The following is a 16,544-nucleotide window of genomic DNA, read 5'->3' as shown; positions in this document are numbered from 1 at the left end:
TACCTTGCCCTAGGAAATATATCGGTAAAAATATTGCTACACAAGATGTGTGAGATTTTTATTGCCCATGTTTTTTCTTCTAGGATTTTTATGGCTTTGTGACTTACATTTAAGTCTTTAATCCATTTTGAGTTTATTCTTGTGTATGGTATAAGTTGGTGGCCTAGTTTCATTGTTTTGCATGTACCTGTCCAATTTTCCCAACACCATTTATGAAAGAGACTGTTTTTACTCCATTTTATGTTCTTGCCTCGTTTGTCGAATATTAATTAGCCATAAAGGTGTGGGTTGATTTCTGGGCTTTCTGTTCTGTTCCATTGATCTGTATGCCTGTTCTTGTGCCAGTACCAGGCTGTTTTGATGACAGTGACTTTGTAGTGTAGTTAGATATTCAGTATTGTGATCCCTCCACCTTTTTTTTTTTTTTTTTAATTATTCATTATTATTTTATTTTTTCCATCACCATTTATCCCTTGCCCTATTCCACCACCACTCCCCCTTTCTCAAGATTGCTGAGGCTATTTGGGGTCTTTTTTGGTTCCATATACATTTTTGGAATATTTGTTCTAGATATATGAAATACGCTATTGGTATTTTAATAGCAATTGCTAAATCTATAGATTGCTTTGAGTTGTATGGATATTTTATGATGTACATTCTTTTAATCCATGATCATGGTATATGCTTCCACCTGTTTGTGTCTTCTTCTGTTTCTTTCTTCAATGTCCTACAGTTTTGTGAATACAGGTCTTTTACCTCCTTGGTTATGTTTATTCCTAGGGTACCTTATTATTATTATTTTATGCAATAGTAAATGGGATTATTTTTTTAGTTTCTCCTTCTGATAGTTCATTATTAGTGTATAAAAATGCCACTGATTTCTGGGTATTAATTTTGTATCCTGCTACTTTGCTGAATTCATTTATTAGATCTAGAGTTTTTTGTTGGAGTCATTTTCTATGTACAATATCATGTCATCTGTGAATAATGATGGTTTTACTTTCTCTTTTTCAATTTGGATACCTTTTATTTCTTCCTCTTGTCTGATCGAAGTGGCTAGGACTCTAGTACTATGTTGAATAAGAGTAGTGAAAGCGAACATCCCTGTCTTGTTCCTGACCTTAGTTTTTTTTTTTTTTTCTTTCTCTTTTTTTCCTTATTGATTTTAGAGAGAGAGAAAGTGAGAGGGAGAGAGAGATAGAAACATTGATGAGAGAGAGCATTGATTGGCTGCCTCCTGCATGCCCCCCACTGGGGATTTGGCCCACAACATGGGCATGTGTCCTGACTGGGAATCGACCCGGCAACCTCTTGGTGTACAGGTCAACACTCAACCAGCCAGACTAGTTTTTGCTTCTCTGCTTTTCTTATGAGTTGGTACTGTAACTACCCCCTCATGTTCTTGAGCCATGATTGCAAAGTCAGACATACACCCCCCCAACTTTTTTCAGAAGAATGATTAGATATAAATCAACTTAGCTATCTCACATGATGTGTGGTAGGACTTCTGTGTATACCCCTATGATAAACATTTAATAGAACACTTAATCCAGGTCAAAATAATGAAAATTTGGAAAATAGCAGGAACATTGCATGACTCTCCATGACTGTATATTATAGTATTTAGTCTTAGTATGAGACTGATGTTGATCATTATCATACAAAATTCTTGACCTCTTTTTTTTCTTTTATTGATTTTTTAGAGAGAGAGGGAGAGAGAGATGGAAGCACTGATGAGAGAGAACATGAATTGGCTGCCTCCTGCATGCCCCCACTGGGGATTTGGTTCACGACCTGGGCATGTGCCCTTACCTGGAATTGAACCAGCAACCTCGTGGTGCATGGGTTAACAATACTCAACCACTGAGCCACACTGGCCGGGCAAAGTTGTTTACTACTTTTATGTTCCACCAAATACAAATCTTTAACAGACTATCCCACCCTCCCCCTTAAGAAAAAAAAAAAAAGACTTTCTCAAATTTTTTTCTCTCCTTTTAGAGTTAGGTTTTGTAATTTGGAGCATATAACCATGATGTTTGGGAGTTATCTGTTTCCATTGTTGCAGTCTGATTGCCCATGGTTTAAGAAGGAAAGCAAAAAATGACTCCAGGCTTACAAAGTACCATAAAAAATTTCCACCTGGAAGCAATTTTTTTCTAAAAGCCCTTAGGGATTGCTGTCACCCTCCCCCTTCTATTGGCAACAAGGGCCAGAAACACCCATTCCCTCCAGAGCCAGGTCTTGTTGCAGTTTAATCATCTTCTTTCTTCCAGCTTCCAGAGGAGGTTAGAGGAGAGCTAGGGAAATAAATTATTCCCAGACACTTCTCTTCTACAGTAGATTTCCTTGAACCTTTTAAGTTCTACCTTTTATTCCTATTATTCTTTTTCTATTTTGCATTTTAGCTGAGGTACTGATTTTTTGCACTGCTGGAACTTGAATTTGCTTTTTAAGTAAGAACGTTTTATTATTAACTCTAGTGCTTGTCTTTGAAGAAAATTTAAATGTTGAAACATTTTTGAGCACTGCGTTAGGACCTTGGTCACTTTATAATGCCTTCTCTGTGGTATACAGGCATTGTTCCAGGTGTAAACCCTCAAGGAACTCATGGTCCTGTAGGGGAGATAGACATGGAAATAAATCTTTACAGTGTAGAGTGTTCAGTGTAGTACCCTTTAAAAAATATGAACAAATAAATATCTCAAAACAAAATATCAACTCAGCTTTCTGCCAGTGAAAGTCATTAGTGGTGGTGCCCATTCATTTCTAGGATAATACTAGGCATTTGTTCAGCAACTTTATGGCAAACAGGATGATTCTATTTCTGATTAAATTTACTTCAAACCACATGGTTTTTCATAGGTTCAAGGCCAGTTCAAATTTGTGCGGTGTCAAAGAAGGCCAGGTGGTAAATGAGAATACCATGCTGCTAAGGAGTACTACTTACTTTGTGTCACTTCTTATTAAGAATAGGGCTAGGTGCTTCAACAGATTTTGTTTCTTCATTAAAAAAAATAATTTTAAAATGTACTCTTTAAAAAAACTAGATTATTACATACTGTAAAATATTTTTATTGTAGATGAAATTGGCCTCTTTTGGGAAAAAATGCCTAATATCCGTGTATCAGTAAGTAGGAGAAAAGTAACCTTTAATATGAATATTTGAAGAAAGGACTAACAATCCTATTTTCTGTAAATGCCTCCAGAGAGTGTAAACTTAAACTGTCTCTGGTTTTATGAACAGTTTTTTAGGTTGTACTTTGTTGGCAAGTAGGGGGAAGGGATCTTCTCTACCAGTGTATAGTAGTGGTACTAAGGAGGGAAGTTTTATAGAAGGAGTGAGTTTTGAGTTGAAATTTGAGGGATGAGTAGGAATTTACCAGAGAGAGTAAGGAGATTCTGGACAGAGGGATATAGTATACTCAAGGAACTTGAAGTAGAGTGAATATGGGGAGTATTCAGAGATAAAGCTGTACACAGACAGGTCTTCTGTAGTATGCTAGGAACTTTGGACTTGATTCTGAGGCAGGACTTAATCCTAAAGTGGTGTGTGTTGTGTGTTTTAAGATTACAGTTTTATTTAAAGAAGATTACTGTGAAAGAAATATTGAAGATGGATTATTAGGGCAATAAGAAGAAAGAGGTGAAAAGAATTGTACAGAAGAAAGATAATGAGCCAAGGAAGGGGAAGACAGGGAGGAAGAAAAGCACAGAAGAGACATTATGGAATTAGAATTGGTAGATCTTGGTGATTAGTTGGAAGTAGATGTGAGATGGGAATTGAGAAGTGAAGGTTAATTTACATATTTCTCACAAACTGTTACATATTTGAATAATGGTGGCTGGTGGTACCTTTATTTGAGATGGTGAATATAGGATGGGAGTGTAGGGTTGGGTAGAGAGTTGATGATTTCAGCTTTTGACATGCACAGTTTGAGATGTTTTTGAGATGAATGGTGGTTAAATATTGAGGTTTATAGGATTTGACAGAGATATGCCTTGGTGTTATTGTTTTGGGGACCAAAGATGTCTAATTAATAATGAAAGCTGAGGTATTAATGATATCTTCAAATGAGTATGTATGAGGAATGAAAGGATATGAAGTCTAAGCATGTATTGAGGGCCAGAAAGAAGAATTATTGGAGACTAAGAAGGAATGTAATGGAAGCGCTGGGAGTAGAGGTTTAAGAAAGAGGGAATGGTTAGCTCTGGCACATACAGAAGATGCTGTACTGAAGAATGAATATTTGATTTGACAGTTAGTAGGTAGGCTTTTATTGACCTTAGCAAAAAGAGGTTCATTGGGGGTTATGTGGGTAAAAACCAGGTTACACTGGGTTGAAGAATAAGTTCAGTTTGAGGAAGTGGAGGTAGTGAAGGTAGACTGCTCTTTTAAGAATCTTAATTGTGAAAGAGGAAAAGAGAGAAATGACACCATAAGGAAAATTATCAGATGAGAGATTTTAATTTAATAGTTGCTTATAGACTTGAAGATTATGGTTTCTTTTGGCCATGAAATGTCAGTAAACAATCACTTGTGGATGAAATTGGACTAAGAATTGAATGTGATGTTTACAAGTCTGGTTCTTTCTCAGAAAATTGGAAATATGTGTGTGTGTGCACATATTTTGTGCATGAGTGTGCATATGATACACATACATACATATATGTATACATATGTATGCACATATTTATATACACAAAATACACATCTAATGCACAACATATACATATATAATTTACTTATTATAGTTTGATTTAGTGATTCTGAGAAACTTGGTTGGTCTAATTTTGTTAAGCCCACATTAAATCTACACACATAAGAAAACCAGGACTATTCGTTTAAGTGTTTCCAATGTCCAATCCTGCTGGTTTGTTTTTCTGTATTAATAACTTTATGATCTCATTGGAACCATAGTAATAATTAAAAAAATTTTTTTTCTTTATTGATCTCAGAGAGAGGAAGGGAGAGGGAGAGAGAGAGCTAGAAACATCGATGAGAGAGAACATCGATTGGCTGCCTCCTGCATGTCCCCCACTGGGGATTTGGCCCACAGCCTGGGCACCAGCCACCTCTTGGTGCATGGGTCAATGCTCACGCACTGAGCCACACTGGCTGGGCCCATAATAATAATTTTAAGTGTGGAGACTTGGAAGCATTTCTTCAGTTAGTTTGTAGTCTTTTAAAATATTTACATAGCTTTTCAGAGTACTTATTTATTTAAATACTTAATATCGTTTGTAGAGGATCTTGAAGTTTTACCAACAAATACTAGTTCAGACTTGTGGTTGTGATAGATACTAAGTGAATCAGTAGTTTCATTTAGCCCCAACTTTGCATGTTTCATTGTTAAACTTGACACTTTTTTTCTTTATACTTGACACTTTGAATTCCATGCAGTAAAACTGGAGCTAGTTACCAATGTTAATTATAACCCCGTATATACTAGCTACGTTACTATTCTGCTTTCAGCAATTTCCCCAGGTTAGATTCAGTCGGAATCATCAGGCTGTAGATGGATTATTTTTATTTGGCAGCAATATCCGTAATCCAACTTTTAGCTGCCAGATTTCATAACCACCACTGAAAGCTGCAGTGGAATAAATCATATTGCACTTTAACCAAATTGATACAGAGGCCAAAATGAAGCCACTAACATATCTTGCGGTGCCTTTGTGTCTTCAGTTACTTAGGGTGATTTAAGTGTTCTAACCATGTGACATTATCATGATAGTAGTTATGGCAGCCTATATATACTTGATTAGGAGTTTCCTTGCTTTCATCAGTTTATTTCCTAATAGTTTATTATTGATTTGAATGACAAGTTCTCTTCTCTACTTTTCTTTTCATTTAACCAATACTAGGCTTTTAGTAGGCTCTTTGGCTAGGTGCCAGTAAGAAACTTCTTCATTCTGCTTTTGTCCCTCTCAAAAGAGCCATCTTGGAAATGTGGGGTTCCCTTTTTTCCTTGAGGGTGATCTCCATCACAGCTTTATTTTGGTTGAATGGGCTATCTTGGTGAAGTCAGTTGGATACTTTGGTATCTGCAGGGATGAAAAAAGGATTTGAATGGATTTAGCACCTGTAGCAATACAAAAACATTTGTCTGTAGTCTACAGCTTATATTTCATTGACCAGCACGCGCTTCCCCTATCATTGATGATATACAGTGATCTACTTTCACTTTTATGCACTCAGAGCATCCACATTACCATAGTAAGGTTTGAATTACATTGGTAGACAACCTGCAGGAAGGAAGGGAAGGGGCTTTAAACTTTTATTGACCTCCTGCAGTTTCTCTTTCAACATCATGTTCAAGTCTTGTTTTTCTATTTTATTTTTAACTTTTGGAATAAACAAAAATACTGATGAAGCTTTTATGGAGCTTAATGAGAAGAAAATGTTTTAGGACTAAAGCCATGACAGAAGTTAAAAAAACATATGTATGAAAAAGAAAAGACTACAGTAAACTCTGGAATTTTTTTCTTCAGTTAATCAAAAACAAGATGCAAATTGTTCAGTCTTTTGTTCTTGAAAACATCTCAACAGATAAACTTTGATGTGGTTCTCTTTTGCGTCTATCTTTGACAATGAAATCAGAAATGCACACTGTTGGTCTCCTGCCCTTACGTCGCTTTCTCCATCTTCACATTCATGGAGGATCTCCTTTGTGCAAGGCTCTGTGCTAGATGCTGGAGATAAAATGGGCAAGTCGCAGTGTCTCCCCATAAGGAGATTGCCAGAGCAAATTGGAACTCTTCCAAGAGGAAGAAGAATGGAATAGTTGTTGTGTAGACAGACATAACTAATAGGCAGTTGACTCATCTTGAAGTAGAAATCTCTGTCTCTCTGTCTCACTCAACCACTTAGCTTTGGGTCAGGCTTCATATTGCATTAGCTTTTCCTAATTGTGTTTTCTTTGGGAGTCAGGTCCAGATGTATCAGTAACAAGCAGTGTAATGCTGATTAAGACATTTAACATTTCTTGGCCTCAGTTTCCTTCATTGTACAATAAGAGCTTTGTATTCCATGTTCAAGACCTCTTTCAATTCTAATGTTTTAGGGGTCCATCTGACCTTTTTGCTTTCCTTGTTCTAAAAGGAGACAGACTGATGTACTCCAGAGGACACTTTCTAGATGTGTGAATTTGGCAAGATACTTCATCTTCTTGGGTTTCAGGTTCTTTATTTATAAAATGGGAATCATGTCTAATAAAAAGATGCATAGGATTTAAATGAGATTCCATATGCCTATAATATTATTTATTTTTCTTTTCTGGGAAAAGAAATTTTGAGCTGATGTAGGTCCTAGCAAGTGATATAATCATATAATGGCTTAGTACAGGGAAATCATAAATATTTGTTGAATAGAATGCCCACAGTACAGGGAAATCATAGATATTTGTTGAATAGAATGCCCAAAGTGCCATTTTATAAGTTAAAATTTTACTCTCTTAGTATGTGCATGAAATGTAGGTGGGATATTCAGAGGTATGTATCAGATATAGACATTAAGATAAAACATTTTACATTTTGCAAAAACCTGTAGTTTATTTGATGGTTTTTGGAAATTAGACTTTATAAGGCAACATTTATTTGTTGACAAAATATAGCCCATAAAAAGTTAATTTCCAAGCATTTCTTATTGTTTATATTTTACTAGTTACTAGGATATTCTTTGGATTATCAGAGATAATTAAACCAGTGGTGCAGTTTATTTCATAGTCTTTATTAACTCTGGCACACTTGGACATGTCAAAAGCACATGACCTTATTCTCAGAATTCTGTTTTCTATTAAAAATGGAAATGTAAGCATTAAAGTACTTTATATAATGTATAATTTAATAACTAGTTATAAGTCTTTAGCCAGCAGGTGGTATAGAATACAGTTTTTTGATTTTTGATCAGTCCCTCTGACTTGGCCTCATCAAATTTAAGTTTCAAGGAATGTTAGAAACAGGCCATCACTAGATGGCAGTCTTTCCCTAGTTTCAGTCTTTTGTTGGGTGGGGGGAGCTACTCTTTGTTCAATTACAATGTTGACTACCAGTATTAGGTTAAATTTTGTAGGTCTATGACCTTTCCAGAATTTGAGACTTTTTTATTTTTGTTTTTAGCATTTTATATCTGATAAGTGTGTTGGTTTGCACTGAGTAAAGCGGTGTATATACTTGAAATGCTGGTTCAAGGTGAACTGTTAGGTAGTGATCAATAATTGCCTTTTCCTATGGTAGGCAACTAGAAACAAAACCTTTAAATCATTGGTTTTTTGTCTCTTTGATAACCAGATGGAAACTATGGATCAGTTTCCCTTAAAATTACATACATGTGCATCTGCCTGTGCACACAAAATTAACATAAAGTCTGGAAATCATGGATTACCCGATGCATAGCCGTGGCACACAAGAATAGTAAACATAGTCCCAAACCCCTGTTTTAAATATGTGGGTATTACATTTAATTGTAACTTTTAAAAATTCTCAAGATACTCAAGGGATCCACTGTAAACCCTTCATGTTATTCAACAGTATTATAATTAAAGAGAATATTAGAATCATAAAGATAGGAGAAATAGGCAGGGGCTAGTGATAAGGGTTTAAAGAATTAATTAACTTCTTTTGAACTACCTGTTTAGACTATTCTGAAAATGTGTGATACTTACATTATTATTAACTGAAGTTGAAAGTGGAAGTGAATTGTAGAGATTTAGAGCTGAGCTGATACTTCAGAGAATATGTAATTGATTGCTTCCTATTTTCCAAATGAGAAAGCTGAGGGTTAGAGATATTAACTGAGCTGGTCGAAGACTCATAGCTAATTATATTGCTAAAACCAAGGCCACACAGCTAGGTAGCTAAAATCTACGTTTTCTTTTTTTGATATATATATACCAAAAAAAAAATATATATATATATATATAATATATATATATATATATATAAATATATAAATATATATATTTTTGGGGGGATTTTCTTCTTGATACTATCTTGGTAATATTAACGTAAATCTTGGGACGGGACAAATGAAAAGAAGTTTTATATAGTAAAAGGAAGTAGACTTGCTACTTAGAAGTATTACTGGTTCAAGATATAACTGAATTTGAAACTAAGAGTTATCTAATATTAAATAATGTTTGCTTATGCCATTTAGATTGATGAGTTTTCAGTGGTTAGTCCTCTTCAAATGGCAAGGAATATTGGTGTCTTTATATGGAAACTTTTTTTTTTTTTTTTAAAGGGGAAAGGTTATGCTTATTTGAGGTTAGTTGAAATGTCAATGGTAAGTGTATGTGTTGTATATTCCAAATAGCTCTTTCAGGCAAGTGATTATTCTGTAGAGTGTCTTCATGGTCAAAGCAGGGATTGTTTATAATTTATTTGAAGGTCTTTCTCCTTTATTTCAAAAGAGGAGAATGAATCTAGATTGCTCTGGTTTTCTAAAGTAAGTGTTCAGAATTTTTACTGAAAGCCAAACTAGTATGTGTGTTGTCTGTGATCACTACTGAGTTTTGGACAGTGGAACAAACTGACCTGCTCAGTAGAGTGTGCTTTCTGATCCACAGGATCAGGGTAGTGTTTCTGTACTCACAAATGATTATGGAACCAGAAAATATTGGTAATGAGCAAATGCATATTTTTTTTAACAAATGTCAGAGATTAAAGAGGTCTTGGAGATAATGTTAGTCATTCAGTTAGTCAACAGATATTTACTCACTGCCTATTACCTGTCTGGCACTTATCTAGAGGTACAAGGGTGAATATGGCAGACAGAGTTCTGGCCCTAGAGATTTTTTCTAATAGGGATGGGTTGTGGGGAGAGATAGACAGTAAACCATGGATGATGAGGAGAAAGTTGTTTGAATATATAAGGGACAAGCATTATTAGCATAAAAACAGGTAAAACAAAATGTTTGAGGCAGGAAGAAGACAAAAAGAAAACAAAACCCAGTGTAACTGGAGTCTAGAGGGTGGAGGGAAGCTGGGGGTGGGAACTAGAGAGAAGAGAGAAAGAGGTTAGGGAGGTGGAGGCTAGATTATGTAGACACTTGGAGACCACAGTAAGGGTTTAAGATTTGTATTCTTTTTGTAAAGAGAAGCTATGAGAGAGATTTAAGCAGGGGGATAACATCTGAATTATTGCTTTAAAAAGATAATTTTCACTGCTATGTGTAAAGTATGTGCACTGGGGAAGGGAGTGGGGAGATGAAGAGTGGAGAGTGGAGACTTTCAGGAGGTCATTGCATTGGTTCAGTGTGGCAACGATGCAGATATATATGGATTAGGGGTTTAGAGAACATGGTGGGATGTAGTCAGTTTTAAGGTGTGTTTTGGATGTTGAGTTGTCAGGACTTTAATGGATTGGGACGGGTGTATGGGATGCATGATGGAAAGAGATGGATTAGGTGTGATTCCTAGATTTGTATTTTTGACTTGGACAATTGGATAGTGCCATTAGCTGTGATAGGGTGGGTGAGTCTGGGTTGGGGGGAGATTTGGGGAAGGAACAGCTTTGGGAGTGGAGATAGTTTGGTGATGGATGATTTTTTTCCCCTGTGTTAAATTTGAGATGGCTTTTAAAAATCCAATTGGAATTGTTAAATAGTGGCTAAATATTTGAGTCTGATGCTCAGGGAAGTGCTCTGATTTGTAGATATAGAGTAAGAGTAGGAAGTCATCACTATATGCATGGTATTTTGAAGCCATGGGATTAGATGGCATTGATTGGTGATAGAGAGTAGATATAGAAGAGAAGAGGTTTTAGGAATATTTAGAAAAACAATAAAGGAGAAGGCAGGTCAGTGAAAGGATAAAAATTGCATTAGTGTGTATCATTGAAGTCTAGAGAAAAAAGTGTTTCAAGAAGGAAGGTGTGTTAAACTGCAGCAAATGCTGCTATTAGATGGAGTATGATGAATGCTGACTATTGAGAGGTGAGGAAGTGGAAAGGAGTTTTGCTGGAAAGGGGAGCAGAGAAATAAGATGGTACTAAGAGGGAAATGTGTATATAAGGACAGGTTTCTTAAAGTCATGTTTATATACCCATAAGAACGATTTAGTAGAGTGGGAGAAATACACGATGCAGAGGAGGGATAAATGGGAATAACTGCAGGAGTCAAGTTCTTGAGACAAGGATTGACTGTAGCTAAGAGCTTGAAGTATTTTTCCATTACACAAGGGTGGGCAGAGCAGGAGTTAACAGATGCAAGTAGTTTGGTTGATTTTAGTGGGAGAAGAAGAAATACTTCCTTTTTTTTTTCTGTGATCAGCTGCTGAAGGTGAGGGGGTGGCTACTTTAGGAGAGGAGAAAGTAAGGTTTTTACATATAGTTATTTTGGAGAATACGAAGTGATTTTTTTTGGTGGTGGTGGGGAGATTGATTTAGTAGTATTGTGTATTGATATTTATTAAGTGCTCAATTCAGATTTGTAGGTATATAGCCCACTTGAGTCTAGCCAGCACAGCTGTGTGATTTTTCTCCATCAGTGTCAGTTTCTCGGGTATAGTCATGGAGTATTTCGAGTTGTGTTTATCCAAAATAGAGTTTTTCTAGATTAATTGAGAAAGAAAAGTGCAAAGGAGTTGTAATTCAGTTCTTCACTTTATGATGAGAATTCTATGATGAATACTGTCAAACACTTTAATATTTTTGAATGAATAGGAAGCAAAATTTTGAATTTTCCTAAAAAACAGTCATCTAGCATTGGGGCATTATGAATACAGATGTATTACTCTGTGGTTTATGTACTTTAAGATCTAATTTCTTTTGCTTCTGGGTTTGCTATTCTTTATTCTTAGAAGTAAATCTGGTGTAATCTTCATGCCATTTTTTTTAAAGGTCTGTCTATGATGGTGAGGAACATGGACGATTCATGGAGAAGCTTGAAACTCGCATCCGAAATCATGACCGAGAAATTGAGAAAATGTGCAACTTTCACTACCAGGGCTTTGTGGACTCTATAACTGAACTGCTGAAAGTGAGAGGAGAAGCCCAGAAACTCAAAGTAAGGTCACTCTAAGACAGACTTGTTCTCTGTCCTGGCTGGGGTTTTGACTAGCATTAAAGGAATAGGGAATACATTGCAGGTTACATCTTTACTACAAACGAGGTTTTGTATAGTAAGAAAGGAATTTGTACTGAATATAGATAATTGGGACTGTTGCTTTTAGTTAAAAAAGAAAACTCTTTTAAGTTTAATTTATTTGGGATATCTACGTGTGATGAGAACCAGTAACAGAATAAGTAATAGTTTCTTTCAAACAGAAATTCAGTTGATTCTTTATGACATCCATCTACTTGTTAGATAAAAGTCATCCCTATAGGATGATGGTATTGCAGGGCCTGGCTGTATTAGCCTGCAGCATGGCAACCTAAGCCAAAGGAAAAAAATCACTGACAGTTATAGAGTGTCTTCTACCAAAGCATGAAAGTTCTTTCTTGATATGACAGATTCTATGTATCTACTAATACGGAGGTTAGTCATATTAGTCTGGGGTCTGGCTTAGCAAATTCACTTATCTTGGATAATTGACTTTGCTTATTGATTTTACATCTAACCACTTTACTAGACTCTTCTATTATTTCTAATAATTTGTATATAGAGTCTTTGAGTTTTCTATGTAAACTTACTCATATGATCTGCAAGTAATAACAGCTTTATTTTCTTCTTTTCAGTCCTTATACTTCTGATTTTTCCTTCCTTCCTTCCCTTCCTCCCTCCCTCTACCCCTCCTTCTCCCTCCCCCTCCCTCCCTCTTTCTTTCTTTCTTTTGGTCTTATTGGAATTTGAATTGAAGTCCCAAAAAGATATTCCTGGGGCATGGGGTGAACTTGACAGTGAGTGTAAAATTCATATAAAAGAATATATTGCTAAGAAAAGCAAAGAAACAATTTTACTGAGTGGAGAAATGGACTAGTAAATATTAAATTATATTTTAAAGCTATAGTGATTTAAAAGCCAATTTGATAAAAAAAAATCTGACCTGAATGGACATAAAGCTATCAGACTTCTTAATAAATATATTTTATTTAATGTAAATTATTTACTTTGCTATAGAAATATTAATGTTTTTGATTGTGGGATGCTGTCCTAGTACCCATTGGTTATATAATATACAATATGTACCCTATTATCTTTATAAAATCACCAAAATTCTAAAATCCAAAAGGTTTCAAATAAGAGTTTATGGACCTGTACATCTCTTCAATTATCTTAAGAAATATAATACTGTCAGTTAAATGCAATTAAAATTCTCTTTTGTAGCCTTCTCAGTTGTTTCCTCCGCCCTCCTCTCCAAAAATAACAACTCTTCTAATTTGTCGTTCATATTCTTTAATGCTTAACTAATTGAAATTAAATACCTTTCTAATTAAATTAAATCCCTTGCTCATTCAACAGCAAAATTAATTTTAGATAAATTGAAGAGTTAAATGTAAAAAATAGAATCATAAAGTAATTAGTAGAAACTATAGATGAATATTTTTGCGATTTGGGGAATGAAGAATACATTTCTAAACAGTCCTATGGCAGAAAGAAGAAAATGGATAGGAGAACATTAAAATGAGTAAAACTTTTCTACATACAACATAAAATTTATAAGGTAAATAATAAATAAAAATATTTACAAATATATATGATATTCTTAACATATAAAAAGTCTTTATAAATTAATAGGAAGTATGAACACTAACAAAATTGAGAAATATACATTAATATACAGTGTACAAAAGAAATACAAGGAAACTCTACAATTTAGAAATAATTAAAGGAACACAGATTTGAAATATAAGGTGTCACCTATTAGAATGACGAAGATGAAAGAAATAATATTTAAGATTGGAGATGATACCAGTCAACGAGGGAATGCCTGGTTGGAGTGTAGATTGTTACAGCCTTCGAGAAGAGCTATTTTATTTATCAATACTTAAAACTCCACATAGTTCTAAGATTTATTCTAAGGCTATACAGGTGCATGTACAAGGATGCTCTTATGATGTTTTTTTTTTTTTCCCCAATAAGTAAAACTTTAAAATGTTCCTAAAAGTCATTTGGTAGAGGAATGGTAAAATAATTATGGTACATTCATTTAAAAGAATAATAAACTACAATATATTGTAGAATAATATCCAACAGGGGAAAGTATTAGAAATGTTTGCTTAATGTATAAGGCTGATTAAAATTATGAACAATTTGATCCTATTTAAAATAAAGTTATCTGAATTTTGGGTGGCAGAACAGCCTCAGATGAACAAAAGAATTTGAAATGTGTGAAAATAAAGATGTGGGGTTCCTGCCAGGAGCTGTTTGTGCTGTTTCTTCTTACTCAGCCATCCCAGCTTCCCACCCTCACCTCGGCTGTTCTTTTCTCTGCTCCTTGAACACCTGTATTCCAAACTTCTCCCTCCACTCCCTGTGTCCCTCGTCCATGATGGGCACCAGAATGTTCTGTCTCCAGTTACTGAAATAGTCAAGTGTAGGCAGGTAGCACTGAATATTGCCTATAATGCTCACCAGTTTCTGATATCCCTTGCTGGTTGGTACTCATATTCTTTTCCTTCAAGTTGCACATTCCTCTAAATTACTCAGGATGTCCCTGAGTGAGGGAAAGCGAGGACTGGGGACTGCCAGTTCAGGGTTTTAGGCTGCACAGGCTTCACTCACTCATTCTAAGAAGTGAGGGGATTAAAGTTTAGCAGCACACCTTGGAGGTTCTGCTCTAGGTGGATCCATTCAACTGAGGTTAAGAACCTATGAAGTTTAGAGGTTCTTGAACTCTAGAAAAGAGTTTATAAAATGAAAAGGCTAAGCATTAACGGTTCAGTACTGTTTTAACATAATAATGAAAAGAAACTACTATCTCTAGGATGCCTATTATTTCTTTTGATTCACAGCATGTGTGTGTGTCTGTATGTGTGTTTGTATATTCTGAATCGAGAAGTAGCATCTTAGAGGGGCCATATAGTTTCTTCTCATTGTTATCTTAAAATAGTATTGAAATAGTAATTTCTTATCAGCAGCATTGTTAGGCTGCTATGGAAATGTTTAGAATCTGGTATGCATGAAATCGGTTAATGGACCATGATCAATATTCTTAACAAGAATTGAAATAAAATAGACTAAACCAGAAAATAAGAAAGTGTATTTTATGTGGTAATGGTAAACTTTGTTTCTTGAAAATTTTGTTTTAGTTTTGTGTGTGTGTGTGTGTGTGTGTTTGTATTCCCTATAATGTGTGCTGGGCTGCAATGTAAAATGTATTTCTGACAATGAATTTGAAGTGAAAAAAAGTTTCAGAAATGTTCTCTTAATATGATAAACAAGGTAGTATTCTAACAGAGGCAATGTTGCTCAATTTAATAGTATTCATAGAAAGTTGGATTTTATGAGATCTTCAGTTTAGAATAAAATAATAATAGAATTATTCTTGAATAACTGCTCTGAAGAGGGTACCAACACCATTCAGGGCAACCAGCCTACCCCATTTTTATTCACATTGGTTGAAAGCTTTTTCTTGTACTGAACTGATATTAATCCTATTTTCTAGTAACATCCATTTATTGGTTTGAGTAATAAGCACTATTTTTAGGGCACCACCTTTCTTCTGATAGCTCTTCAGATGTTTGAAGAACTGCTGTTGTTTAGGTATGGTGTATAGTGTATGGTGCCCAGGTTTTAGTGTATAGGGTCTCCAAAAGAATATTTCCCCCTCTTTGTGAGACAGGCTGAGTCTCTCCTAGAAAAGACTAAAATTTTCATCAGTTGCCCCTCAAACTCTGTACCTAATTAGTGCCAGGTATTGCTTTCTCTGGCAGAGATTTTCTCGACCCCAACGCATGTGTAGTTAAGCCCCAGAACAATCAATTGCTTTGAGACCTTACCCTCATTATAATAGTAAAAAACCATATCCTGGGTGGAGATTTAACATGTTAATGAGACATGCGACACATGAAGAAGCATGTAGTTATACTGCCAAAATGCCAAAGAGTCCCCACCTCTGCATACTTAGATGTCATGCTTAGACTTCTTCTTTTTGGCCTCAACTTCTTCAAAACTGTTCTCTGGCTTTTGTTTGGGGAGCAACATTTCTCTTTCTTTCTTTAAATGTGGTCTCCCTGGGTGCTCAAGCTGTATATAATGAGCCCTATTTTTGTGGTAAACTCTCTTGATTTCTATCTTGGGAGTTCCCAAAAACCCAGGTTGGTTCAGTGGTAGAATTCTCCTCTGCCATGTGGGACCACCTGGGTTAAATTCCGGCCAATGCACCAGGCTCTGTATGGGTCTCTGGTGATCTCTTTTTATTTCTATCTTGGGAGATCACAAGAACCCTGGGTGCTGGTAACAACATTGTGGCTAAAAATTCCTTTCTCTGTTTTTCATTTGGTAGCTTTGACTCCATCTTCAAACATATTCACGTCTAATCATGCTTCAGTTTGTCAATGGCTTTCTTAAAACATGGCTTCTGAATGTAATTCTCATAATGTGATCTTAAAGCCTTGCCATCTCACTTATTCTGGACCAAGGATCTACAAACTATATCTTGCA

At 35.4% G+C, this 16,544-nt stretch overlaps 1 protein-coding gene across 2 annotated transcripts in view; it reads left to right on the top strand.

Annotated features, from left to right (window-relative positions):
• Positions 1-16,544, top strand: part of EXOC6B (exocyst complex component 6B) — a 548,300-nt gene that overhangs the window by 59,980 nt on the left and 471,776 nt on the right. For both annotated transcript variants that reach the window (XM_036262943.1, XM_036262944.1), the window contains exon 2: positions 11,840-12,005. In XM_036262943.1, the coding sequence (XP_036118836.1) occupies positions 11,840-12,005 (166 nt within the window). The remainder of the gene's footprint in view (positions 1-11,839; positions 12,006-16,544) is intronic.

The sequence above is a fragment of the Molossus molossus genome, unplaced genomic scaffold, assembly GCF_014108415.1.
Source record: "Molossus molossus isolate mMolMol1 unplaced genomic scaffold, mMolMol1.p scaffold_m16_p_15, whole genome shotgun sequence".
NCBI classification, from domain to species: domain Eukaryota; kingdom Metazoa; phylum Chordata; class Mammalia; order Chiroptera; family Molossidae; genus Molossus; species Molossus molossus.
The sequence above is the reverse complement of the archived record's forward strand: the minus strand, read 5'-3'. Positions and strand labels throughout refer to the sequence as shown.